The 25,885-nt window shown below is 39.5% G+C and overlaps 1 protein-coding gene across 6 annotated transcripts in view; it reads left to right on the top strand.

The window, feature by feature from the left end:
* The window catches only part of dst (dystonin), a 204,039-nt gene extending 180,069 nt beyond the window's left edge, over positions 1 to 23,970 (top strand). For 4 of the 6 annotated variants that reach the window (XM_081350186.1, XM_081350187.1, XM_081350185.1 and 1 more), the window contains 19 exons: positions 956 to 1,075; positions 3,608 to 3,777; positions 4,687 to 4,846; positions 7,068 to 7,262; positions 7,919 to 8,047; positions 9,158 to 9,301; positions 10,180 to 10,368; positions 10,469 to 10,598; positions 10,922 to 11,085; positions 11,426 to 11,588; positions 11,662 to 11,816; positions 11,926 to 12,000; positions 12,889 to 12,906; positions 16,605 to 16,722; positions 17,542 to 17,649; positions 18,840 to 19,030; positions 20,129 to 20,239; positions 21,710 to 21,833; positions 22,927 to 23,970. In XM_081350186.1, coding sequence (XP_081206312.1) covers positions 956 to 1,075; positions 3,608 to 3,777; positions 4,687 to 4,846; positions 7,068 to 7,262; positions 7,919 to 8,047; positions 9,158 to 9,301; positions 10,180 to 10,368; positions 10,469 to 10,598; positions 10,922 to 11,085; positions 11,426 to 11,588; positions 11,662 to 11,816; positions 11,926 to 12,000; positions 12,889 to 12,906; positions 16,605 to 16,722; positions 17,542 to 17,649; positions 18,840 to 19,030; positions 20,129 to 20,239; positions 21,710 to 21,833; positions 22,927 to 23,177 — 2,715 coding nt within the window. In that variant the 3' untranslated portion in view covers positions 23,178 to 23,970. The remainder of the gene's footprint in view (positions 1 to 955; positions 1,076 to 3,607; positions 3,778 to 4,686; positions 4,847 to 7,067; positions 7,263 to 7,918; positions 8,048 to 9,157; positions 9,302 to 10,179; positions 10,369 to 10,468; positions 10,599 to 10,921; positions 11,086 to 11,425; positions 11,589 to 11,661; positions 11,817 to 11,925; positions 12,001 to 12,888; positions 12,907 to 16,604; positions 16,723 to 17,541; positions 17,650 to 18,839; positions 19,031 to 20,128; positions 20,240 to 21,709; positions 21,834 to 22,926) is intronic. The other 2 variants (XM_081350188.1, XM_081350184.1) reach the window with 1 other exon arrangement.
* The last annotated feature ends 1,915 nt before the right edge of the window (positions 23,971 to 25,885 follow it).

Below are 25,885 nucleotides of genomic sequence, written 5' to 3'. Positions count from 1 at the left end.
CTTCGAGCATCTTGGAGACGTTCCCGCAGTTCTTCTGGATTTAGTCTGTCTCAGTTTCTTCATGTAATCACAGACGGACTCGATGATGGTGAGATCAGATCATCCTGGCTGTTGTCAGACTCCTTGTGCATACACAAATCTTTTTGCCATTAATTATTACAATTAATGGCAAAAAGAATGTTTGGAAATGTGAACTGATATTTCCTACTGACACACTACAGCAAAAGATATGAATAACTGACTTAAAACCATTTTGGAGAAAATATTCACATTTATACACTTTAATATAACACTCCTAAATCGTCACCGGTGCAGATAATTGCAGTGATCCCCTCATGCTATGGGATTCTTCTCTGCAGCAGACTGTGAAAAGGTTTGTGAGGATACAGGATAAAATAAATGTAGGGAAATACAGGGAAATCCCTGCATTCTCCATGCAAGACATATGCAACAATAAAGCCAGAGCTTTACAGGAATGGCTTAAAAAAATACTGTTGATGTCCTGGAGTAGCCAAGTCAAAGTCCAGATCTCAGTCCAATTGAGAATTTATGAGGGGACTTGAAAAAGGCTGTTCACTCACAAACTCCATGCAGCCCGACTGAGCTGGATCACTCTCGCAAATAAGAACGAGGAACATTGCAGTGGCCAGATGTGATCCTACAGTATCAACACAGACACTTCTGGAATTACTGCCAAAGGCACATAAAAAAAAAAAAAAAAAAAAATGACCTGGGGCGAGGGGGTGAATATAATGCAAACAACTGTAATTGATTCTGAGCAAACTTGTTTGGCACGAAATATTATTTTTTTTTTTTGTACAGTATGAAAAAAGCTAAATGAAATCCTCTGTGGTTCAGTGGTGTAAAGCAACTGTATGCCATTAGGCTGGGAAAAGAAAATGCTAAGATATACTGCTAACTACACACATGGACTATCGTGCTCTTGTCTTTGCAGTTCCATGAGACCTGGAACAAACTGATGGAGTGGCTGGAAGAGTCCGAGAGATCGCTGGACTCTGAGTTGGAGATCGCTAATGATCCAGACAGGATCAAGACACAGTTAACCCAGCACAAGGTGACTGGCACCAGTCCATTACCCAGTGTTTACTCCTAGTGTTTTCAGTCAGACAAACACAAGTGGTCAGTCTAGACGCATAACCATTTCCACCTGAACTAGTCTAGCCAAGCAGCTTCAGATTCAATCTATGTTTTTAGACTTACAATGTATGACTAGTCTTAAAAAGACTTTACTGGTAAACTTGTAAGACTGAACTGAGCAGTTTATGCAGCCGACTGCTGCTAGTAAAGGGTTAGTTCATCCAAAACTGAAATTCTGTCATCATTTACTCACCCTCATATCGGTACAAATCAATAAGACTTTCATTAATCTCTGAGAACACAAATGAAGATATTTTTAATGAAATCTGAGAGATTTCTGTCCCTCCAATGAAAGTCTATTCATTCGCGAAAAGCATGCATGAGCTTCCATTTGCCATATTTGATGTGCTCTATGTACGTTTGCTGATCATAGTTTATATATGAATAAAAGCCTTAATAAAATCTGCTCTTCGTATAAAGTGACCGTGTCTCTTCAGAAGACTTGAATTAAACGAGTTTTGCAGCGTCAGAGTTTTGAGTGAATAGACTTACAATCAGGGCCGGCTCTAGCCCTTTGGTTGCCCTAGGCGAGATTGAGTTTTTTAATTGATAAGTATACAAACAAAAATTGTCTTATAGTCACTCCAACACTTCAACAAGCAAATTATGACTAAAATGATACACTCTAATAACTTGCACATACAAAAATGCTACAAAGAATGTTCAAGGATATTTACCAAATTATGACTCAAACAATGGATGAACAAACAAAAATGCTTTTATAGTCACTCCAACACTTCAACAAGCAAATTATGACTTGAAAGATCAACTGTAATAAATTGTTCATACACAAATGCTACAAAGAGTGTTCAAGGATATTTACCAAATTGAACTCCATAAACTGTGCAAAAACACTCTTAAGCACCTGTAAGGACACTTAAGCAAATTATGACCCATAAACTGGATTAACTATACCCTCTACAAACAAAAGTGCTATTATGGATACTGTACGTACCACTGCAAAATTAAAAGATTGAAGTTCTTGTAGTTCTATCCCTATCTCAAATAATAAGATGAACAGTAATACGTAGCAAGCTAGCAAAGTAACTAGCTAGCTAGTGATAGCTTAGTGACAGCAATGAAACGTCCAATATTAGGTGATGCACAATACCAAGTAAATTTAAATTTCGATTGACACCTTAATGGCTGAGATGAGAAGACTTACCTCTATACTGGGCTTTATTTTTATCTTCCTCTTTTCTCTGTTTTTGTCCCTGTGCACCAGAGGGTTTAGACCGCTTCACGCTCGATCAACGCGCCAAGCAGCCGAGCACTTGCCTAACGTAACGTAACGCAACTCCCCCCCATTTGGAAATGATCGACAATAATCATCAATTCTATCTAATAATCTGGTTGACAAGTAATTAAATGTGTGGCTGAAGGGGCGTCCTAGGATGATCATGTTTTTTATTTCGCTTGTCGTTCTAATTCTATGATCAATGGGGAGTCGGCCTAGGGCGACACTAGCGGGCGCCCGCACCCCCAACACATTGAAATCTCTGATTTCATTAAAAAAATCTTTATTTGTGTTTAAAAAGTCTTGTGGGTTTGGAACGACATGAGATTGAGTAAATTATGACAGAACTACATTTTTTGCTCCTAACTAACCCTTTAACATGCATTTCAAATGCGTCTCCTGTGAAAGCTTGTGTTCTGCTTTAATCTTATCTTGTCACACTCTACATCACTTTCACAGGAGCAAACATCGAATGAACAAACCCATTTTATGCAGCTCACGAGTGAGAAAGGAAGCAAATAAAACCCGTTTTTACACTTATATTTAGCGCTGACCGCTTGTGCTTCAGTCACAAAAAAGAAAAGAAAATTTTAATGCCAAAAGATTAATGCCAGGTGTAAAGAGGGTCATACAGACTTCCTGTTCACACCATTAGCCTCTCTGTTTTTATCCCCCATCTGTGTGTGTGTGTGTGTGTGTGTGTGTGTGTGTGTGTGTGTGTGGAGCATCTGACGTGCCGGTTGACGGAGAGTGTGAATCACAATGCCAGGTGTTTTTTCACTCGCTGAATGTGGGTCATAAGTGTCATCCTGTTATGCTCCTGTATAATTCAGTCCCCCACTCTTTGGAAATAACAATGATATTTTAAAGAGGTTCACATTATATTTTTAGAGGTCCACCTTTTCATGGCACACAATGCCAAATAATGGAAGTAAATACTCTGAGCATGTTTGCTGTTTGAAGTCGAGCTCCTCAGTCTCCAGCATCAGTGTGTTTAAAGCAGGACACGAGTGGGCGGAGGAGTGTGTGGCCGTAGTGCTTCATATCGGTGTGTAATTAACAGCTCAGCAGTGCCTCAGATGTTCAGATGACTCAGTCACAAAGATATCTGGCAGGATCTGATGACCTCAGGCGTCCCGTAAGGCCTCACAGGATGACGTGTGCCCTTGAGCTGCATGTGAATGACCTCACACCTGTGTTTGTCTTGTGTAGGACTTCCAGAAAGCACTGGGCAGCAAGCATTCAGTGTATGACACCACCAGTCGCACGGGCCGAGCTTTGAAGGACAAGACCTCCTTGAAAGATGACAACCAGAAACTGGACGACATGCTCAGTGAGCTCAGGGACAAATGGGACACAGTCTGCGGGAAATCTGTGGAGAGGTACATGGATTTCAGGCAGACGTGTTCTGGTTACATTTATCCCCCGTCCACTTTTAAAAAGCCTATATTCTGCTCTTTTACAGTCTTGATGTTGTTTCAGGCTCTACTAGAACAGGTTTTCCTGCTTGAATGTTGATCATTCTCCTCATATTCTCCATTGTTGCGGCTCCTCTCTTCCCAGTCTGTCAGTAACGCTCTGTTTACTTCCTGTCTCTATGAAGCCCCTCCTTCTGAAAAGCACACTGTGCTCTGATTGGTCACTGGATCAGTGTGTTGTGATTGGTCGAGCGCTTCGAGCGTGTTTGGAAAAAGTCCCGCCCCTTACCATAACCACCAGTTTAACACACTACTGACTAACTCAACCAGGCCCCGCCCCTTTATTCTGCGGATGAATTATTATAATGAGGAATATTGTGACGTGTTCGTTCCCGGAAGAAACTCAAGTCTACAATGGAGGCGTTTCAGGAGTTCAGAAACACTGACACTGATATAGAGAAGAACTGGAGCTTTTTCATGCTCAAACAGCAACACTACACACTAAACACAGATGAACATGGAAAAAAACATAATAGGTCCATCCATCAAAGAATTGATGTTTTGGAATCATTTGCGATATTTATTTTATGACAATAATGCACATTTTCACCAAACTATAATGTAATTTCTCAGTAGTGATTTACCTTATTGCCAAGCATTTGGCATATCAAAGTGTTATTTTAGTGAAATGGACAAAAAAGTTAAACACAGTAAAACACATATTTTTCTTTATGCATTTCAATTGAAACCTAAAATCTTACTGTTTTAGAGTAATCAGTAGTTATGTCCTTGTTAATGTACTTGTCAGCTGTATTATTGGTGATCAGACTGAAGGACGTGTATTTGACACCATATTGGCTGTGTTTTGTACAGGCAGAACAAGCTTGAGGAGGCTCTGCTGTTCTCAGGTCAGTTCACAGACGCACTGCAGGCTCTCATCGACTGGCTGTATAGAGTGGAACCACAGCTAGCGGAAGATCAGCCGGTTCACGGGGACATAGACCTCGTCCTGAACCTCATCGACAGCCATAAGGTAGTTTACACTGATTTACACAACCTGCTTCTTCAGCACTGAACTGCAGCATGGGATATTAAGTAATGAATTCATAATTAAATAAAATTAATACAAAGATCTAACGTAATGAGATATATTTCTATATATATATATATATGATTGTTTTGGCTCTACTAAAGAGCATGTCATTAGACTAGTTGTATAATCCTTCCTTGTCCAAATATGAAAGCTTTAAATGCTTTATTCAAACAAAAATGTAAATGTTATATGATGAACATTGAATAATATTTGCATATGTGCATTGATCGATGCATATACACAGAGCTCATCAAATATACTGTAACGTGACACAGTACATGAAATGTACTAAAATACAGTGCAAATCTAGATTAAAATAAATAATATTGTAATAGAGTGATGACTGAATGAATGGAGGGAACAGCACATGATCATGAAATACAAGAGCAGTTTGATGTCCAATCTGACCCATGGTGTGTGTGCGTGCGTGCGTGTGTGTGTGTGTGTGTGCGTGCGTGCATGCGTGTGTGTGTGCGTGCGTGCATGCGTGTGTGTGTGTGTGTGTGCATTTTTCAAGCATTGAGCAACTTTCTTAAAATATCAGTCCCTGTGTTTTCAGCCTCTTGGTTCTGTATTTGGAGTTTATGGCAAGAATCAAATATAATTATGCTGTAGTTTCATCAGAGGGAGTGTGATATGACAGAACCCACTGGTTTCAATTAGGGGTGAAGGGAGTCCTGGCAAGTCCAGACTCAATCACATCTTCAGAACAGTTTAGATCAGAGCACACTTGAGCTGATGAGGCTAGTGATGACCTCATTCATGATCATAATTGAAGCCTTGGCCTGAGAAAACGGTCACCGGCAGTCTTTGACTATGTTTGGTGCTGTTTACGCCTGATTTCTATCGGTGCAATCTAGAGCTGAAAAAAATCCAGCTTTTTGACAACATTCTATAAATATCTCAACTTTTATGTAGTCGTGGGACTCACCTAAAGTGATCCATGTTTCATACACCACATCATAAAAACCACAGAGCCAACATATTCCTTTTTATTTTTGTAATTACTAATGCTGAGTGGAAGTCATGGCTTAGCGTTGACATGACTGCTGTTGTGTGCAAATGTCATAAAAGTCTGGCTATTAATAAAGTTAAGAGTGTGTTCGATGCTCTCAGTGCAAAAGCTGCTAAAAAAGCAATTCGACCGAATTCTAATCCGGCATCTCATGTATCCTGTACTGTGAATGTAATCCCAGAATGCAGTGTTACCAGCTCTGTAAAACAATCCAGAATTCAGAAATGTGGTCAGAAAGTTGATTATAAATATGATTCATTAATTGTGAAAAGTGTTTTTATAGTTATTATACAGAGATATAAGATAATATATATCTTATAGTTTTATTTAAATCTAATTACGTTTTACACTTAGTAGAGTGTCATATTTGCATGAGGAGTGTTGTTTGTCTGATGAATACAGTATGTTGAATAAAAAATGCATTTTTTACTGAAACACCAAAACAGAAATTAAAAGTTTTCATTTAGCCGAACAGCAAAACTGAAAATGAAGTTTTTATAATGAATTAATCAAATTTCTTTCATAATCATCACTGAAATAAACACTAAGGTGTATAGAGACATTTAAATTGCAGTTTTTATATAAACGTTTTAATAATATTTGGCCACGTTCACTCTGTCAGTTTTTGGGATTGACAACCGCATTTACTTAAAGGTGTGAGTCTCGAAATGTCCCGTTTAAACAGCGTTGTACAGTAGCGTCTCAAATACTAATGCAACGGGAGTCAAGCCCGTATTCGTTTACCAGTAAACATAGCGACTGTGACCAAAGTAATATCAAAGATGGCGACATCCATAAAACTATAAAATCTCATCACTTTTGACTCTACAAGAGTCCAATCCGTCAAATCTTCATTAACCGACAGCAGCCTTTATCCCTGGGTGAAGAGCGTTTGAGTCACGTGACTGGATCTAAAACCTTCAGACGACACACAGCTCATATCTCCATGCCTGTAAGGTGCCGAAACCATATATAAAAAACACGCAGTATACACGCGTTTCTCCGAGAATGCGGTTGTCAGTCCTGAAAATAACCGTATTGTGTGTGACAGCTAGGGTACGTAGGTAACACTTGTTGTACAGGTTGACATTGGCACCGGTCCTGTGGGCTGATTTGATCAAACGTGTGTGTTCATGTGAACTACAGGTGTTCCAGAAAGAGTTGGGCAAGAGGACCGGCAGCGTGCAGGCTTTGAAGCGTTCGGCCCGAGAGCTTATTGAGAACACCCACGATGATTCTTCCTGGGTCAAAGTTCAGATGCAAGAGTTGAGCACTCGCTGGGAGACGGTGTGTAGTCTCTCTGTGTCCAAACAGACTCGGCTTGAGCAAGCACTGTGTCAGGTACGACCACATCTCACACTGAAACTCGACCTTCTATGTAAATTGTCTGTAAATGTCTTTCCATTTAAAGTCCTCCTGTGGTGAAAATCCAGCTTTTAATGTTGTTTATATGTCTATGTGGTGTTTTTAATGTGCTTTAGGACAAACCATGTGTAAATTCATAAGTCAACACCATTACTGAGTGTTTTCTCCTTAAAACTGCAGTGAACCAAAGACATATTGTTCCTTTAAAAAGGAAACTGATATCTGGGAATTTTAAATGCTGATTACCAGGCATGGGAAAACAATCAGTCACACTTTAGATTAGATTAGGGTACAAATCTCACTATTAACTACAACTTTTGCCTCAAACTCCTAATGACTGCTTATTAATAGTTAATAAGGTAGTTGTTAAGTTTATGTATCGAGTGGATTAAGGGATTTAGAGTATGGTCATGCAGAATAAGGCATTAATATGTGCTTTATAAGTACTAATACATACCCAAAATACTAGTAACATGCATGCTACAACTAGCCAATATTGAGAATTGGACCCTGAACTGAAGAGGTACCAACACAGCTTTAATACAAATAAATCAAAAGTAATACATTATTTTTAAACAATAACTATTGGCACCTAGAATCTGCTCTTTATGAATGCACACTGTGTTTCTCAGGCTGAGGAGTTTCACTCCACCGTTCATATTTTACTGGAGTGGCTCGCAGAAGCGGAGCAGAGTCTTCGGTTTCACGGCGCGCTGCCTGACGATGAAGAAGCCCTCCGCGCGCTCATCGAACAGCACAAGGCAAGTTTCCCACAACCGGACAAACAATTCACATGAGCCAATTTAATCAGGGTGATGTTTACCTTTCAAGAACCTCAATGACAGTAGGATATCAGCATTCGCTGGCAACAGTATACACAAAAAATGCACTTTTATCTGTTCTGCATTACAGCATTGAGTTTCAATGCAAGCTTTTGCCAGAGGGATCAGAATCTTTCCAAGACAGAACGTGTGTCCGTGTTTTCCACAACTTTGACATTCTTATTTTATTAGCTCTAATAATGTGAAGCCAGGTTCATTTCGACAGTCTCTCTCCGTGTCCAACTGAGTAACAAAATCCATACATGGCTTCAAATCTTTATTAACTTCTGCTTGCCAGGAAAGAGTTCAACCCCTATTTCCTTGTAGCGTGATCTCATATTCACAATCGAAAATAGTTCCCCGAGACATTATTCACGTCCACAGTTCGAGGAAGCAAACATCCTGGGGGGTGATGGGGTTTAAAACCATCAGTTACTAACGAACAGTGCTGGATGGTAACATATATACAGATTTTGATAGTAACTTTTTTGAAATAACAAATAAATCAATATCTGAGATGAGTAATGCATGCAGTCAAATATTTGTGTGTTAATTTTCACATAATAAAATAATCGTAATATTTCATGTATTTTTATTTATTTCATTTGGTAAGTAGCCATGTAATAAGCAGAATAATAATGTACAGTCAGTAAAATGAATATTCTGCTTTGCATCGGGATCCTGATAATCTCCTCCAGGTTTATTTTGACTGGGGTTTATAATAGCTTTACATTAGCCTTTACCTTTTGTTTTGTTTTGTTTTACTGACAAATACGATTGAAATCTCCCATAACGTACTCTTGTAGGCATCACTTGCAGTGTAGACAGTTTTGTTGAATTATGTAATTAGATTATAATGGAAGCACAATTTCATTGTGGACAATGTCTGGACTTTCACTGATCATGGCGAGCGAGAACTGAGAACTGCGCCCAACATTCGTCCTGAGGAATTATTCATGTCCTCAGATTGTGAAGCGATAGTGGTGGTGAAGGGCTTCTCTTTGTGCAACCATGATCACTTACTAATGGAATAACTTTTGATACATGCAGGACTTTATGAAGAATCTGGAGGAGAAGAGACTGGCCCTGAATAAAGCCACCAGCATGGGAGAGGCAATCCTGTCCATCTGCCACCCAGACTCCATCACCACCATCAAACACTGGAACACCATCATTAAAGCGCGGTTTGAGGAGGTCGGTCTATTTCTGCTAGTTTCAGATACATTTGATGAGAACACATTCGTCCACATGAGCGTTTACACTATGAAAGCAATCCGGTCGAAAGCGTTTTCCACTACCTCTGGAAGTGGTTGAAATTGGATAAGCTCAAAACGTTTTAGACCCTGTTTACACCTGTATTTACACCTGTCATCCACTTGTGATCCGATCCACCAAAGCCCATCTGAACTCTATATGGTATGGCATTGCCATATGGCAACAATTCATTTCTACTAATTTCTTCTTATTCAGAAGAAAATACAATATATTGCTTTATGGGAATAAGGTAGCCAACAATGTGCTGTTTTTAAGTCACATGACATTTGAATGTCCCTCCAAAACTATCTTTCCCACTGTCACCCTCACACGAAGACACCTGTTAAAGTGCTCCAGAAATTGCTCTATTAACCTCATTTCTAAACATCTCTTCTCAAGGGGATTTTTTTTTTGCAGCATCATTGATAAGTAAATGAGATATTTTTCTATATTTCAGAAATTGAATACAGCAATATTTTACGGAAAGAGCAATAGGAAGGGTGCAGACTTAGCTCTTCCATGTGATGAGAGTGAGGATGAGTTAGCCTAATGATTGGGAATGATAGGGATCTACTTATTTTTGGTTTGCATGAGTTCCAAGTATATAAATCTATCAATATCTAAAAGAAATGTGCAATTAAATAGAAAAAAAATTAAATAATCATAATTGTATAGAAAAACTACCTTTTTGACCATTTTCCATTGTGGTACAGTGTTGCCCCCCCCCCCAATTTCATGGTTAGAACATAATGCATACCATAGCGTGTGTGCTACATGTAGGTGTGCGTAGGCTTATCAGATCTCCGTGTCCATGTCAGGTGACAGCCTGGGCTCGACAGCACCAGCAGAGACTCTCCAGCGCTCTGGCCGACCTGCTGGCCACTCAAGAACTGCTGGAGAACCTCCTGAACTGGCTCCAATGGGCGGAGACCACACTCGGAGAGAAAGACAAGGAACCTCTTCCTCAGGAGTTAGAGCAAGTCAAGTCACTCATTGCTGAGCACCAGGTACCATCCAGAGCGCAGTATAACGTCATTACATAAAAAGTCAACAATTTATTAGTGTGAATTGTAGAAACAAACTGTTTTTGTCTTTGCTGTGTACAAGACATTCATGGAAGAGATGACCAGAAAACAGCCGGATGTGGACAAAATCACCAAAACTCATAAGAGAAAATCCACAGCAGACCCTCCGGTTCAGTCTCAAATCCCTGTTCTACACAAAGGACGAACAGTCAGTGAGTATCAGCAGCAAAGCTGAGTCCAGTGTTTCAATTCAACTTGGCACAGGCATCACATGGTCTTCTCAAAACTCATTACTATGAGTGTGCATGCAGCTTAGCTGGCCTTCCCTGAACAATACTATTGTTTTAGCATGATTTGGGCAGGGTTTGATCTTTAGGGGTTGAGGGGTCAGCGTTGGGGTAAGGGTTGATGTTTGAAAATTTGGAGTTCTGTTAAGAGTTTGGGAAAGGGTTTGTTAATGCAAAGACCTTGGCTCTGTCAAAATCACATACTCTCTCAGGATTGTATGTTTAAGTCCTTTGTTTTTGGTCATCAGGAAAGAGATCTCCTACACAGACCATGTACGCCGCAGCATCACAGGCACAAATCGAGACGAAGAACCCCAGAGTGAACCTGCTGGTTAGTAAGTGGCAGCAGGTGTGGCTTCTGGCTCTGGACAGGAGAAGGAAGCTCAACGATGCTCTGGACAGACTAGAGGAGGTCAGTCGTACATGCACACCTGACCTCAGACCTGTGCCATATTAAATGTAGTCATCAGGGTCCCTGCGGGTCCTTAAAAAGTCTTAAATCTGACTTAAATTTGTGGGCAGAAAACAGGAATGGTGATGCGGCCTTGATGAATTATGACAATGTTTACATTAAGGTGTCTTTATCATGTACAGGGTTTACCAGGGTAACTGCTGTATTTCTGCTGTTCGATAAGTGGATTAAAAAGAAACTAATGTGCAATTGTAAAAATCCAAACAATTATATGTATATTGTATTTAAAAACCCTGGAGATTCCCCGAGTAACAGTTATGTGTCAATCTTCTGCTCTAAGCTGAAAGAGTTTGCCAACTTTGACTTCGACGTATGGAGGAAACGCTACATGCGCTGGATGAACCACAAGAAATCACGCGTCATGGATTTCTTCCGTCGTATTGATAAAGACCAGGATGGCAAAGTCACAAGGCAGGAATTCATCGATGGCATCCTGTCCTCAAGTAAGGAAAGACTTCAAACAGTGTCTTCTTCAAGTCTTTCAGGCTATATTCTCAATCTTCTCTGGTCCTGTAGAGTTTCCCACCAGTCGTCTGGAGATGAGCGCCGTGGCAGACATCTTTGATCGGGACGGCGATGGTTACATCGACTACTATGAGTTTGTGGCTGCATTACATCCCAACAAAGACGCTTACAAACCCTTAACCGATGCTGACAAAATTGAAGATGAGGTAAACATTACCAGCTTACTTTCTGGAAACTCCACCTAGTAACTGGAAGTGTTACAGATGACCTTTCATGAAGTCGTTTTCACTCTGATTTATGACTTCATGTGTTTAGGTGACTCGCCAAGTTGCAAAGTGCAAATGTCCTAAACGGTTCCAAGTAGAGCAGATTGGCGCCAACAAATACCGGGTAAGTGACAGGTTTTTCATGCTTTGGAGATGAGTCAAGAAAAAGCTTTATATTTATGAAACTCGATTCAGTATGGAACCCTAGTAGAAACCTGTTCATTGTGTCTGTCAAGTTAGATTTTCAAAATAAAATTCACAAGACCCCCAAAACCATAACTGGACTGTGGTTGTGAAAATAAGTTGGTGAATTAAATATATGTATTGTTAATTAACTTACAACAAAGTGATCTAGTTTTCGTAAAGAAAAAACTAGATGTCAAAACAGCAGTTACCTCAATGCTAGAAGAAATCCTGCTTTTATTAGAAAATATGTTGTTGATCTGGTAGTAAATACATCAGTGGATGTAAACAATATAGTAAAGCTCAGTCGTACTTGGCTGTATCCAAATGAACAGGCCTATTCCTTGTTTGAAAGCCGATATAAGGAATGTTTTGAGGACAAGATGGAAACATGAAGTCTGGAAAGTTGGCAGTGTTCCTCAGGCCCACGTTAAACTAGTCCCCAAGACGAACCTCTTTGCCCCGATGCTGTTGATGCCAAAGAGAATGACTTCATGACATTTTTACGTGCCATTGCATTTCTCAGTCTCTCAAGTGTGAGGGTTTTTTCCCGGTCCACTTCTCTCCGACACTCCTAATAAACAGATCTCATACCGTTTGGTCACAGTCAGCCGTTCTATCACTGCCCATAATCTGAGGGAATAATAAAGGTGTTCATAAAAACGTAGTTCTTCTGACTGGCTAAAAGCCTGTAACTGTGCCACTATGGGGACAAGCTGGATAGAACCTTTTTTGGATTTTTTTCTTCTTTTGATTTCAAAAGAATTCATTGTTGAGTGAACTGATATTTACTAACGTTTGTCTTTTTATTGTTTTTTCTCCACATCAGTTCTACCTTGGAAACCAGGTATACATGCATAGAGCTTTTTAAAGATTTGCTGTGCTGCCCTTTTTGTTTTATCTGATTCACTGTCAGTGTGTCTTTGAATCCCTAATATTTAAGGCTGTCTTAAACTCACAAGCGGATAAGCATATTTAAGCTAGTTTTCAACCCTCTCCCCAAAGCACAGTGGAATGGGAAAGTAACCAGTGCAAGTTAAGCTATAAATAGAGTGTGAAAACATCTACTTCCCTGATAATAAATGACACCAAAAATGGTGTCTAGTTCAGAAATGTCCTTAATGTCCTTTGTGTTGTGAAATAGTGCATTGAGCAATTGTCAGACAGATTAATTTAAGCAAGCAGAAAAGCAAGTTAAGCAAGCAGAAATGTTTGGGAATAGTTTCAAGTGTAATTTGAGTGTAATTCAAAAAACACAGTGTCCCCTTTATACATCTTACATGTAGTACCATAGTAATAGTAGATTATGCATAATTGCAAGCAACTAACCCTTAAAAACAAACCCTAACCATGTAGTAAGTACATGTGGTTAATTGATATATCTCAGTGATTAAATGTATTGTAACAGTAACACCTTAAAGGGTACAAGTAAACACCTTATAGTTCACCCAAAAACGGATTGTCATCATTTACTCAACCTCATGTCGTTCCAACCCCGTAAGACTTTAGTTTATCTTTGGAACACAAATGAAGATATTTTAATGAAATCTGAGAGATTTCTGATGAGCTTTTTGAAGCATCAAAGTGGTAGTTGCATAGACTGCCAATGGAGGGACAGAAATCGCTCAGATTTCATTAAAATATCTTCATGTGTGTTTCGAAGATGAAGTCTTACGGCTTTGGAACGACACGAGGGTGAGTAATTGATGACAGAATTTTCATTTTTGGGTGAACAACCCCTTTAAAATAAAAATGTATAACCAAACCTTCTTCAAAGCAAATAAAGGGATACGCCATGAGAGGTCCTTCGATAACAGTGATTTTTGCATTGCATGGATAATAAGACCAATAACAATATGATAAATTACATTAATAATTGCAGCTGTTTATAGTTTACAGTCAACATGCTGTAGAAACTTGGCACATTGAAACAGAACATGGTCACAGGTGTGCGTTTATTAGCATATTCAGGCCTTATTGTTTAGGTTACTGCAGTCGTTTTAAAATCTTGCCAGAAGTTAATACAGAAAGGAAATGGTCGCTAATGTTGTTTCATGTTGACTGTTCTACAAACACCCCAGACAGTTTATAGTCAACTATCACCTATCTGCTTTTGAGTTGAAATGCATTTCTCCCCGCAGCGCTGCATTCTGCTTTTTATTATTATTTGCAAGAGCTTTGCAACACAACACAGTTTGCTTGCCTTCTGCTACCCGCCAAATTCCCTTATTTTAGTTCTGCTTTACAGGAGCTTCACTCAACGCCAGTGAACTTGCTCTTTTTCTTTTAACCACATTTTGTGGCTGATGTTCAAACAAGCCAAAGCTTCAGGAAAAATGTTGAGCTGAAAGATGCATGGTTTTCCCTACATAAATCACATAAAATCATGAGCTACATGCTTTCTCAGGGCGGTGTTTTGGGAAGATATACGTGACTCTTAGCTGGTGAAGGGCTTTATCGGGCAGGCCATGCAAACCCTCATGTTTTTCTTCCTTTGTATTGAGAACTTTATATCACATCAACTGAAACCATTCTTTTGACAGTTTGGTCTCGTTCACTGCTTACATGATCCCTTAATCGCCGATGAGACTATAACAAACAGGGACAATCAAAATCTAACCCCCCATCTACACGTTGCGGTTTTGGAAAGCTGTATCCTGGTAAATGGTCATTCTTAAAGCCGTTTGTTGTGATTCTCTTGAATATTTCTCTTGATCATGCTTCAAAATTCATCTTCTCCTCCCCAATCACCAAATTCACCAATGGTATCGATTCATTCTGGGTATCACTTAAAGAATCGCGGGCTTTCAGGCCAGAGAGATGCTCAGCTGGTCGCCATCATGTGTTGGTCATGTCGAGTCTCAGAGAGTCGATTTCAGCCATTACTCCATATTGTGTGTCGTTGGAGTCGAGCATCAGTGTAAACACGCATCCTCTATGAGAATGTTAGTTTGTAGTTCTAGACAGTGCAACTTCTGTATGTATTGTTGGTTTGTGAAAAAAGTTCTCATATGGTATGGTTTCTTTCTTTTTTTTTCTTCAACAAGAAAGCATGAGGCCATAATTTTCTGTGCTGTGAAATCTGTATGCCTTGGCCAAATCCAACTGGCAACAATCATTTGCAATCAAATGATTTGGCTTGATGTTTTCTTTAGCTCCTATCTCTGGCATGTAGGATTCAGCAGAGTTACACCTTAGTGTTCCCTACGCTCCAGTGCCCTTATTTGTCTGGAAACAGATCCTCGGCCAGAGGTGTAGAGTGCACTTGTAGCACACCCTAGTGGACACACTGATCACTGTACTGTCCACCTTGTCTTAAATGTGCACTGAGTAACTTTTTATATCGTAGTAAAGTTTCAGACAGAAAGAAATTGATAATATGTCCGACAAACATTTAACATGATCTTCACTCGCATGCAGTGTTGGGTGCAACTCGTTGTTAAGTAATTAATTACTGTAATTTAATTACTTTTCTCTTGAAAATGTAAAGTAAGGGATTACTCTTAATTTTCTGTCATTTAATTACAGTTACTTCTGATGTAATTTAATTAAATACTGTTTAGACTATGGGACAAATAAAATATAAAACAATAGTGGATTTAACATCAAACTTTAACGTCTAATGTAAAAATGTATGTTTTTAATGTAAACTTCTCCCTTTAAATATTTTGTTCAGTTGAAGAATAATTTATGCAATTTTATAGTATTTATCTGAAAGAATTAAAAGAGCAGTTTCATGTCTATCCTTGTATTGTTTAACTGGTCGAGGTTGATATGGGACAGTAATTAGTGTTGTAATGCAGTACTTTCTAGAGAGAGTAATTAGTCCAGCAATCTAATTACACTGTTGAAGATGTAATTAGTAGCTAGTAATTAATTACTTTTTTTAGAGTAACTTACCCAACATTGCTCATATGAGATGAAGACTCAGTATAAGATCAGTAATACCCCCTTTATTTTAAAATAAACAATATATTATTATGATATAATAATATATATCTATAATATAACTAAAATAGTGATTATTATGGAAATCTTGTACTTTTGCGTCATGCTTCCTCCACGCCCGCAGGTGGCAGTATATGGTCTAGAACTACCGTAGTATCAGCCAGCAAAACAAAGTAAGACTGACTTTGTGCACCTTTAATGACATACAGTGAACCGCACCACCACACTCAATATTCTTTCATGATCAGGCTTAAATTAGCACAAAGCCACAAATGAAACCAGTTGGATTGACCATTCATTTCACATCTTCTGGAATGAAACCAATGTTGTGTCTCAATCAAAAATTGTTGTCTAAATCAACTTGGCTCAGCAGGGCAACAAAGGAAACTAGGCGATAAACAGAACAGAAGTATAGTCTATACTTCTTTGACTCGATTTGACTCGCTACTTCCACCACACATTTGATGGCTATCTTTTGCTACTTTGAAAGCGGCGTTACAGTGCTGAGGTTTCTGACGTTGCTCTGCTGTGTGTGTGTGTCACTGATAAACATGACCGTATCACGGAGGAATGACTGTGCTCTCTGTCCGTGTCCAGTTTGGAGATTCCCAGCAGCTCCGGCTGGTGCGGATCCTGCGCAGTACGGTGATGGTGCGGGTCGGTGGGGGTTGGATGGCCCTGGATGAGTTCCTGGTGAAAAATGACCCGTGCAGAGGTAACGTCCACCCAGTTTATGTTGTACTCAACTTTAGCCCATGGTGTTCAGGCGGGTGATTTAATTGCATTGACATCATCAATAACTTGAAAAGACAGCAATTATCTGTAAAGTGTTTTGCTCCAACAGTTCTGTTCCAAAACCTAGTTGAGTTTCCTATGTGTGTATGCAGCATTTTAACACGTCATAGACGCATTCCCAATGGGAAGGCAGTTTCGTTATCATTACTGCCAAGATACCTTGTTTTAACCAAATTCAGAAGCAGAATCACATATCCATCATGGAAAGGGCAATCCAATATAGCATTGCGAGAAGCTACAGAAAAGTATAAAAGATAAAAATAGTTCAGTCTTATTCGTAAATGTACTATTGGATCGCTTGTGAGGTTTATTTCAGTCAGGACACCTGCCAGTGTAGACAGTAGAAAGCATTGCAGCTCACTAGGTTTTGGAACAGAACCTACAGACAGCAACATAGTGTCGGTCCAGATCCTGGCCACATCTGGTGCATGTGGAGTCAACGCGTACCAGATGTGGGTCGGATCTGGGCCGACACTATGTTGCTGTCTGGGTATGCAAAGTAAATCCAGAGTTTAGTGTCCAATAATTAAAGAATTTTAATGTTTACAAAGAGAACATGCTGATGGACATTCTTATGTAGGCTGTAATAATTAGTTGTGGCTGAATCTTTTCTTCCTGCACTCTGATTGGCTGTTTCTGAGATTCTTAAAGCTTGCCGGTTTCTTCCCATGAAGCTTTTCTTTCAGAATTTCCCTTTTCCTGCTGCTTTGTTAGTGAACCCTATTATCGTTTCTTCTAGTTCACCACCACGGGAGTAAAATGTTGCGCTCGGAATCAAATTCTTCAATTACTCAGTCTCCTATAGGTTGGCAACTCTCACACTTTCTCTCCTTGCTCAATCCCAGTGGTATGTGTGCATCCCTGTGTGTGTGTGTGTGTGTGTGCTGCAGTGATCCTTGAATGGAATTCTCATTAACATTAATCTCACGCTTCCCTTTCCATTGTGCTTCCTGGGACTGTTTAGCATGAGGTTTTGTCTTGCGTCATGTGTCCTCTCTCGCTTTCTCTGCATGTGTTTCCTGTAGCTCTGTTTCAGTGCTGTGAAACTTGCTTGACAATCTCATCTATGCAAGATATGAATAACGCATCATATTGAAGTGAAAAATACACAATAAACTTGATACTTAAAGTTTTTCTAAAATGCATTGTCTACTCCTTAATCCTGTTCTACTCTACAATAATATATTTATATGCAGCATCAATGTTTTTCATCATCTTTTTATCATTATTATTATTATTATTTTGCCAGTGATGTGAAATGCATGCAAGTCATTCCCTACATCAAACCAAAGCGCAAAACTCTGAAGTGTGTTTTGCTCATTTGAGTGAGTGCTCATCAATCCCCAACCCAGTCAATGATACCTTCAACTAAGATCAGAACCTTTCAGAAATAAGTTCCTGAAACTTGAAAAAGTTAAAGTTCAGTTAAAGTTAAAGTTGTTTAGAGCTCTATGAACAACATATATGGCTCTCTGATTGTTGATTACAAATAATAATAATAATTTTGACTTGAATAATTTCAAACAAACCAAACTTTGTTCACAGTAATCATGGTAGGGTGATTAAATTGATATAGATAATTTTACAGATCAAATTATATACTTTTTTTACTAAATTGACAATACGACTAAATGTAATCGACGATACACTCTTAAAAATGAAGGTTCTTTATTGGCATCTACGGTTCTATGAGGAACCTTCAACATCAGTGGAATCTTTCCATCGCACAAAAGGTTCTTTATAGTGGAAAAAGTTCTTCAGATTTTTTAAATGTTCTTCACACTAAGAAAAAATGGTTCTTTAAAGGAAAAAGGTTATTTGGGGAACCAACAAAGCTCTTCTATAGCATTAATGTCAAAACATCCTTTTGGAACCTTTCATTTTTAAGAGTGTACCACATAGGTTGTACCTTAAGTTGGACTGAACCCCAAATGTTCAGTTCATTTCAAGTTAAGAGCTTGTTTCTTTAAACTCCCGCTGAAGGTTTTGGTGTGGTCGTGCCTCTCTGCTCACTAACACTGTGTGTTCTTCCTCCAGCAAAGGGCAGAACCAACGTGGAGCTGCGCGAGAAGTTTATTCTCCCAGAAGGCACCACCCAGGTGATGGCCAGTTTCCGCTACAGAGGTCGAAGGTCACGGCCTTCCTCAAGAGGCCCCTCCCCTAACAGATCCAACTCAAGCCACAGCTGCCCCGCACAACCCAACCCATCCGGCGCCAACACACCCAAGGTATGCTTATCGTTGATAGGGTTGCAGAGAAATCCGAAACTGCTCCATGTTTTTGTCACATTTTCCTGTCGCCAATCATTAAGCTTGGTTCCAAAACCTAGTGAGCTGCCTTGCTGTCAAATCTTAGTGATTGGTTTGGAACGCTCTACAATGATAAAAAAAAAATTTTTTTTTACTCTGTGCATAATACATATATAGCACACTGATCAAAGTCACAGTTGATTTCAAGTGAGTTTTGTCAAATACCAAGATGATTAACTCAAATTACAATGAACAGAATAAACAGAATGATATCATGCGTTGGTGTGGACGCTAATATAGTTATCTTTATAGTTATCATTCTTGGTGTGAGCGGGCCTCAAGTCCTCTCTTCTAAATAAAAAAGCTGATTGCCGATTGCTAAAGTTTTTGAGATTTTGGTATTTCCCTACTGGAGTAACAAAGAGGTCTTGCATGGCTGAAATGCAGGTTATGCACATCAAACTTCTCTATTCTGTAAAATTGCTTCCGGTTCCAGTCATTTGTACACGCTATGTTTAGTATGGAGTTGTTTTACCCAAGACACCTTCAAAGAAGCTACCAAAGATGAGCATAAGCAATGTCCATCGCATATGCTGGTTGACGTATAAACGTTCTTCATTTGGTCTTCTGTCGAGTGAACTGACTTTCCTTGAAAGGCCCTATTTTGCTAAGCTTTTAAGATGAAATACATAGCACACACACAAATGTTGTAAAAAAAAACATTTATAGTCAAAAAATAAAAATAGTCAGTTTAGAAAATTTTGTATCCTTTTTTTTTTTTTTTTTTTTTTTTGAAGTGAATGAATTATGTTTATAATCGATATTTGTCTCACTTCATTGTTGATATCAAATATAGAATTTGGCCGAAAGACAATATTTTGGAAAGGCAGCATAAACATCTGTATCTATGACATCATAAAGTGCTGCCTACAAAGGGAGCTCACTAGGATTCGGAACAGAGCCATTGACTATCCCATCATCATTTGTTGAAATATAATTGTTTCCTGTATTGTCTTTCTTTTCTTTTTTTCTATTGCTACCCTTTGTATGTGGTTTATCCACGATTGTTTCTCACAGACTCCCCAACATTTAACCCGAAATTATGATAAACCCTGGCTGACAAACAGCAAATCAGCTACTCCTCTTAAATCATCTGACTCCTTTGACAGCCAAGGGTCGTCCAATGAGGTATAGTGCTAAAGAAATGAGTGGCAAACCCCAATCTAACCTCCGTCTCCGTCTCCTGCTCCTGACCTCTGTTTCTGCCCTGTTACTGATCTAATCACTTCCTGTGTGGGTTTGTAATTGAGTTCAGTCTCTATCTCTGGCTTTGCGATGATGCACGGAAGGGACTCTGCTGGTCCGCTATTAAGGCGGATGTGTTTGCTTAATTCTGATCTTTAAATCTGTCGCAAAGAGGATGGTGTGATTGTCTTCAATTAAATCAGCTTGATCTACAAAGACAAACTGGGCCTTTTCTAAACAACTTTCTTCTCTAACTGTTGCCACTAAAACTTGATGCTTGTGAGATCTTTTCTACATCCATAACTCGCTCTCAACTCTCTGTATGGCTGAAATTGATTAAGTGTAAGCAGTAAACTGTAATTTTGTTTGTCTTTCATGCATTAATTCCATCATTCTGGCCATGTGATGTACACACTGCAAAGTTTTGGAATTAACAAATTCAGAAGTGATTTCCTTAATGATTGTGATGTGTATGTTTGTGTAATACTGGAATCACTCCTAGAAAACCGTCTGTCCAGTTAAATGTTTCAGTCAGGATTTCTGTTGTGTCAAATGTAGATTTTGTATTTTTCAGTGCAGTTTTATTAGGGACTTTTGCACCAGGTAGTTATAGGAACTTGCCTCCAGGACGGTTCCACGAGAACTACATTTCCCCTAGGAACGTTTTCCTGGTTGCATTCGCACCGTCAGTAGGAACTCTGAAGTCATGTGGGAACTCTGAAGGGACTCTGAAGTGATGTAAGCTGACTGACATTTAAACAACTGGAGGATGCCGTGATCACATCTGTGTTTGTTACTTAAATTACTATGAACAGGAGAAAGAACAACATGCAATATTGCAGAATAAAGGCCAATTCACACCAAGGACGATGACTATAACCATAAAGATCTAGTTCTAAAAATAAAAGAATAGCAGTTCATGATAACGGCACAGAGGGACGATATCGTTTGAATCACTTTCAGAATTTTTTTTCCAGCTGATGGATGATAAAAACCTTGACAGCCAATCAGAATCAATTCTGCTCTAAAGAGTTTGAGCACGTAAAGTGACAGACAACAAAACTGCAGCACGCTTAGAATAAACAGAATGATATCATGCGTCGGTGTGGATGCTAATATAGTACTTTATAGTTAGGATGCTAACTCTGTAGTTGCTAACTCTAGGAGCTAATTTAGTCTAAAATCATTCCCAGTCCCTGCGGTGTGAACACGTCAAAAAGTGGGTACTTGCAGCAATAATTATAGGAACTATGAAAACGTTCCTCTGGTGCAAAAGTCCTTATTGCCAGCATGTTAGGTATAGATGTCTTAGACACCTCTTCTGTCTGTCAACGAACTGTCAATTACCAACTACATCCTCATTGTCCTGTTCTAAATGACCCATTTGTTTCTAAATCATGACTCATCTTTCAGAACACCCCCATTCAGGGCAGCAAGCTTCGTCTTCCAGGATATTTGTCAGGAAAAGGCTTTCAGTCGGGAGAGGATGGAACCTTGATTAATGCTGCAGTCATGAAGGCCAGAGGTCAAGCCATGGGTGAGGCGGACAAACCTTTTGCTCTTCAGAAAAGTTGATATTGACCGACTGGTTTTACTGAACTTCCTTGTCATGTTATTGTGAGAGTGTAGAGGATAGGTTAACGAAGACTGTTTTTTGCACGGTTCACACACTATCTGCTTAAAATGATTTTCTTCCCGACCTGACCGATACCGCTAAATCCTACTAATCTCACATTTAAAGAAAACGAGAGAGTGATTGGGGATAACAAATATAAATGTTGGCTATCCAAGAATTTTATTGTTATTTTTGTCTTATTGTGATGCTGTCAACACAGCTAAATTAAATACATCTGTCACTCAAATTCTAAGACAAAAATATGAATAAATGAAAACTGTTGTCTTACTAGCTATACTGCTAAATTAAATCTTTTTTAAAAAAAACATCCATGCGAGGACAGAATGTCGCTGACTGATGACAGTTTCAGTAGCCTACATCTCTCCTTCAGAATCCGAGCACAAAGGCTGGATGTTCTCTCTGAAGTAGTGTTGTCAAAAGTACCAACTTCGGGACCAAGTCGGTACTGAAATTGAGCGGAATCGTAAACACCTCTGATTGGCCATTGCGTTTACACGCTCATCGGATAAGACTGTGATTGGCTAGAATGAATGGGAGCGTTTGTGAGTGTTTTAAAAAAAACAGAAGCGCGAGTGTTTGAAAGCACAAGCAGGAGTCTATCAGCGGACCGTGTATCTGTGCAAGCGCTCGGTGAAGAGTGTCATTGATGTATATTTACAACATTTTTTTGAAGCGCTGATCATTGTTGCCAATCACAGACATATTTGATGAGCATGTGAACACAATGGCCAATCAGAGGTGTTTACAAGGTGTTACCGTCTTTCACTGGGAAATTTAATCCTGCACTGCAAGAAATTGGATCCGGTCCCACGGGAATGCAGACCTCTAGCGTAGAGTTCAGTTCCTTTGATCTGTCAGTTCAATTATTCAACTATTCATTTCATCAACATATAGAAATATCAATATCTTAAAAGCTCATCTTTAGTCATGAGCCGTTGTGTTAATGTCAGTATCATAGCGCTGATCTGTTACTGGCTTTTAACTTTCTCCTCAGGGTTGAGTAAGATCTCCAGCAGGCCTGGCAGTAAAGCGGGAAGCCGAGGGAGCAGTCGCCGCGGCAGCGACGCCTCAGACTTCGATATTTCGGACATCCAGTCAGTTTGCTCGGACGTGTCGGAGAACGTGACAGACTCAGGGCGGCCACGCTCATCCTCTCGCCAACACGGGGGGAAGCCCTCCAAGATCCCAACTCCCCAGAGGAGGAGCACCCCTACTAGCAAACTGGCCAAGACCAGCAAGAGATAGTCAAGAGTCCAGTCCACAGAAGGGGTCACGTTACAAGCCCCCGTTCTGACAGCACTGGTTAGCGCACACCAAACCCAGACTGGACACACGTAGATTCACACTAAAGACTGCAAAGTGTTCTCATTTTTAAAAAGCGTAGCGAGATGTAAATTATTCTGTTGTGAACGTGAAAAAGGAAGTTCATGTGGAGTGTGTGTGTGTGTGTGTGTGTGTGTGTGTGTATGTGTGTGTGGAATGCAATGGCTTTGTGTATTTGTCCTGTACTCTATGTGAACGTCATTAATATTTTGTTTGATTGCTGGGAAAGATCAGCGAACACAAGAAGACTGTATGTTGTTAGGCTACCTAACACTTTTCCACATGTCCGTGTCGAGGGAGAAGCTGAATGTACAGTCATTTCCTCAAGCGCACATGCTTGTTGGTGATAATATGCCCCTGTATTCTGCCAGGACACCACAGTTATTTATTCATCTATTTAAAGTGCAATGACAAGCTGCTGTTATGCATTTAAAGGGCAATACAATAATTCCAACTGTAACCACTGCAATCATACACTACAACTAATCCTGATCATGGCCTTTAAACTTGTAAACACTCGTCTGTAGCGTCCGCTGTATTGTTCATTTCATCAAATCACAGATTGTGTGCCACCGAACTGTGACTACAACTTTCTGACTAAAAAAACATTCATTAAGTGCAATCATGCCTGTGTATTCTATGGTTTCTTTTTGCCTGAGTGATGCAAATTACTCAACTTTTTGTAATAAATATGCTTGCAGAAAGCTCAACAATATGCACAACAATCACAGACTTGCTTGTTTCCATTCACCCCAAACTATCTGACTTCTGAACTTGTCTCGGGCCTGAGATTAACAAGTCTTAAGAAGAAAATAAAAATGTTTTATGAGAATAAAATGCCATGTCAGCCTTGTAGCCTCTGGCAGTCCCTGTGCCGGTGAATAGGACCAGATGTAGATGCCAGATGGCCTTTAATGTTGGTTGGATTAATGTTAGTATATCAGAGTGTAATCAGATGAGCTAAAGTGAGGTCAGTGTTGCTGTGGTGTTAATCCTCAACATAGGATATGGACAACCTTGCACAACACCAGATGGAAGGGGAAAAAAGTTGGTTCTGCACCAATCACTAGGCGTTTGATCAGGTAATTCTTGTCAACATGTATATTCTCTCAGAAATGTGTTATCTATCTCCACAGGATCTATCTTCCGCATGGATCCAGTGTGTTGCATCATAAACCTTGGAACGAAAGTAAAGACTAAACTTTTTCCGCCATGAATGCCATTTTTATAACAGCTTAGAGAGTGTCTCCATTTATTTTCTTGAAGCCATCAGATTTACTTTATTTTTACCACTATTTACTGTACAGTTTATTTCATAAATAATTTCACGAAGTAGTTAGCCACTCACGGTCGTCTGTCACAGTGATTTTTACCATGGCAAATGGCTAATTGTGGTTAAATCACTGTTAGAGAAGGTTTTGAATGGTTTATAGCTTTCATAAAACGACAGCTACTGCAATACGACAAGACAGAGATTCAATAATTAGTATAATTGGAATAATCAGTTCTTCCACCCAGTGATAGATGGATGAAATCTATTCTATTTTGAGTGGCTATGCAAAAAGTTCCTGATTTACTGGCTTCTTTTGCAATTTCCCACAGCTGAAGTGAAAGGCACCGGGTTGATATATAATGAGTGCTTAAGGGAAGAGTGAATCACTGGATTTGGTAAAGTTGGCAAAGTTAGTGGCTTCACTGGCAGTAATCTTTGTTTTCGGCTCGCAGTGGACCACTAAAGCCTCCAAAAACGATGATGAGGCCCATAATGACTCAACACATGCATCAAGGCCCATGTTCCATCTGAAACGATCCATGTTCAAAAGAAGATACAGTGCTATAAATGGTGATTCATTATGTGAATACAGGCTGGCCTAATTATGTCACCAATGTCCCAGAAAGCATTAACAGCTGTTTCTCAAGTACAGTAAAGATGTTCTCACCACATCCGGTGGTTATGACTGATGTTGATTACTCAAGTCCTAGGGGATGAACTGATAGGATCCACAACGACTGCCATGAGCATCCCAGCAGAGTGGTTGGCGGCTTGAATAGGATAATTCAAAGGGGTCTTTAATCTTTAAAGACTGTCAATTGATACATCCATCACAAGTGGACCCTGGGAGAAAAATAAATACTGGCGTCGCTTGACAGAATGTGCTCGACAAGCCAAAGCAGATGGAAGTGCATAGCAGGACAAAAAGTGGTGTGGGTTTTGTGGACGTCTTTGTCAATAGGCAGACAGTATTTTAGAAATGACAACAGTTGAGAAAATGTCTAGGGAAATTAAGTTGGATGGTTTAATTAAGGTAAAGAAGGCAGTGTTCATGTGGAGGAACCACATACTGTACATCAAAAAAATAAAAATAAAGCTGAGATTTTAGGTCATCCCAAGGAGCAGGTGTCATGCCCAATGGAAAACTTAGGCCATTTTACTTTTTAGAGTCGAGCTGCGTCCCAATTCATTAATGTGATTAATGTATAATTACTTGTAAAGTTAAGATCATGGTAACCCACTAGTAATGACTCAAGTGTTACCAAATCCATCAGAAGGAATTACTATTCAAAACCTCACAAAAACCTCAAAAGCTTCAGTAGTTACTAGAGTCATCATTCTGTCAGGACATATGATA

Source organism: Scardinius erythrophthalmus (genome assembly GCF_964197995.2).
Source record: "Scardinius erythrophthalmus genome assembly, chromosome: 21".
Classification (NCBI taxonomy): domain Eukaryota; kingdom Metazoa; phylum Chordata; class Actinopteri; order Cypriniformes; family Leuciscidae; genus Scardinius; species Scardinius erythrophthalmus.
Note: the sequence above shows the minus strand (reverse complement) of the source record. Positions and strands in the feature narration are given on the sequence as shown.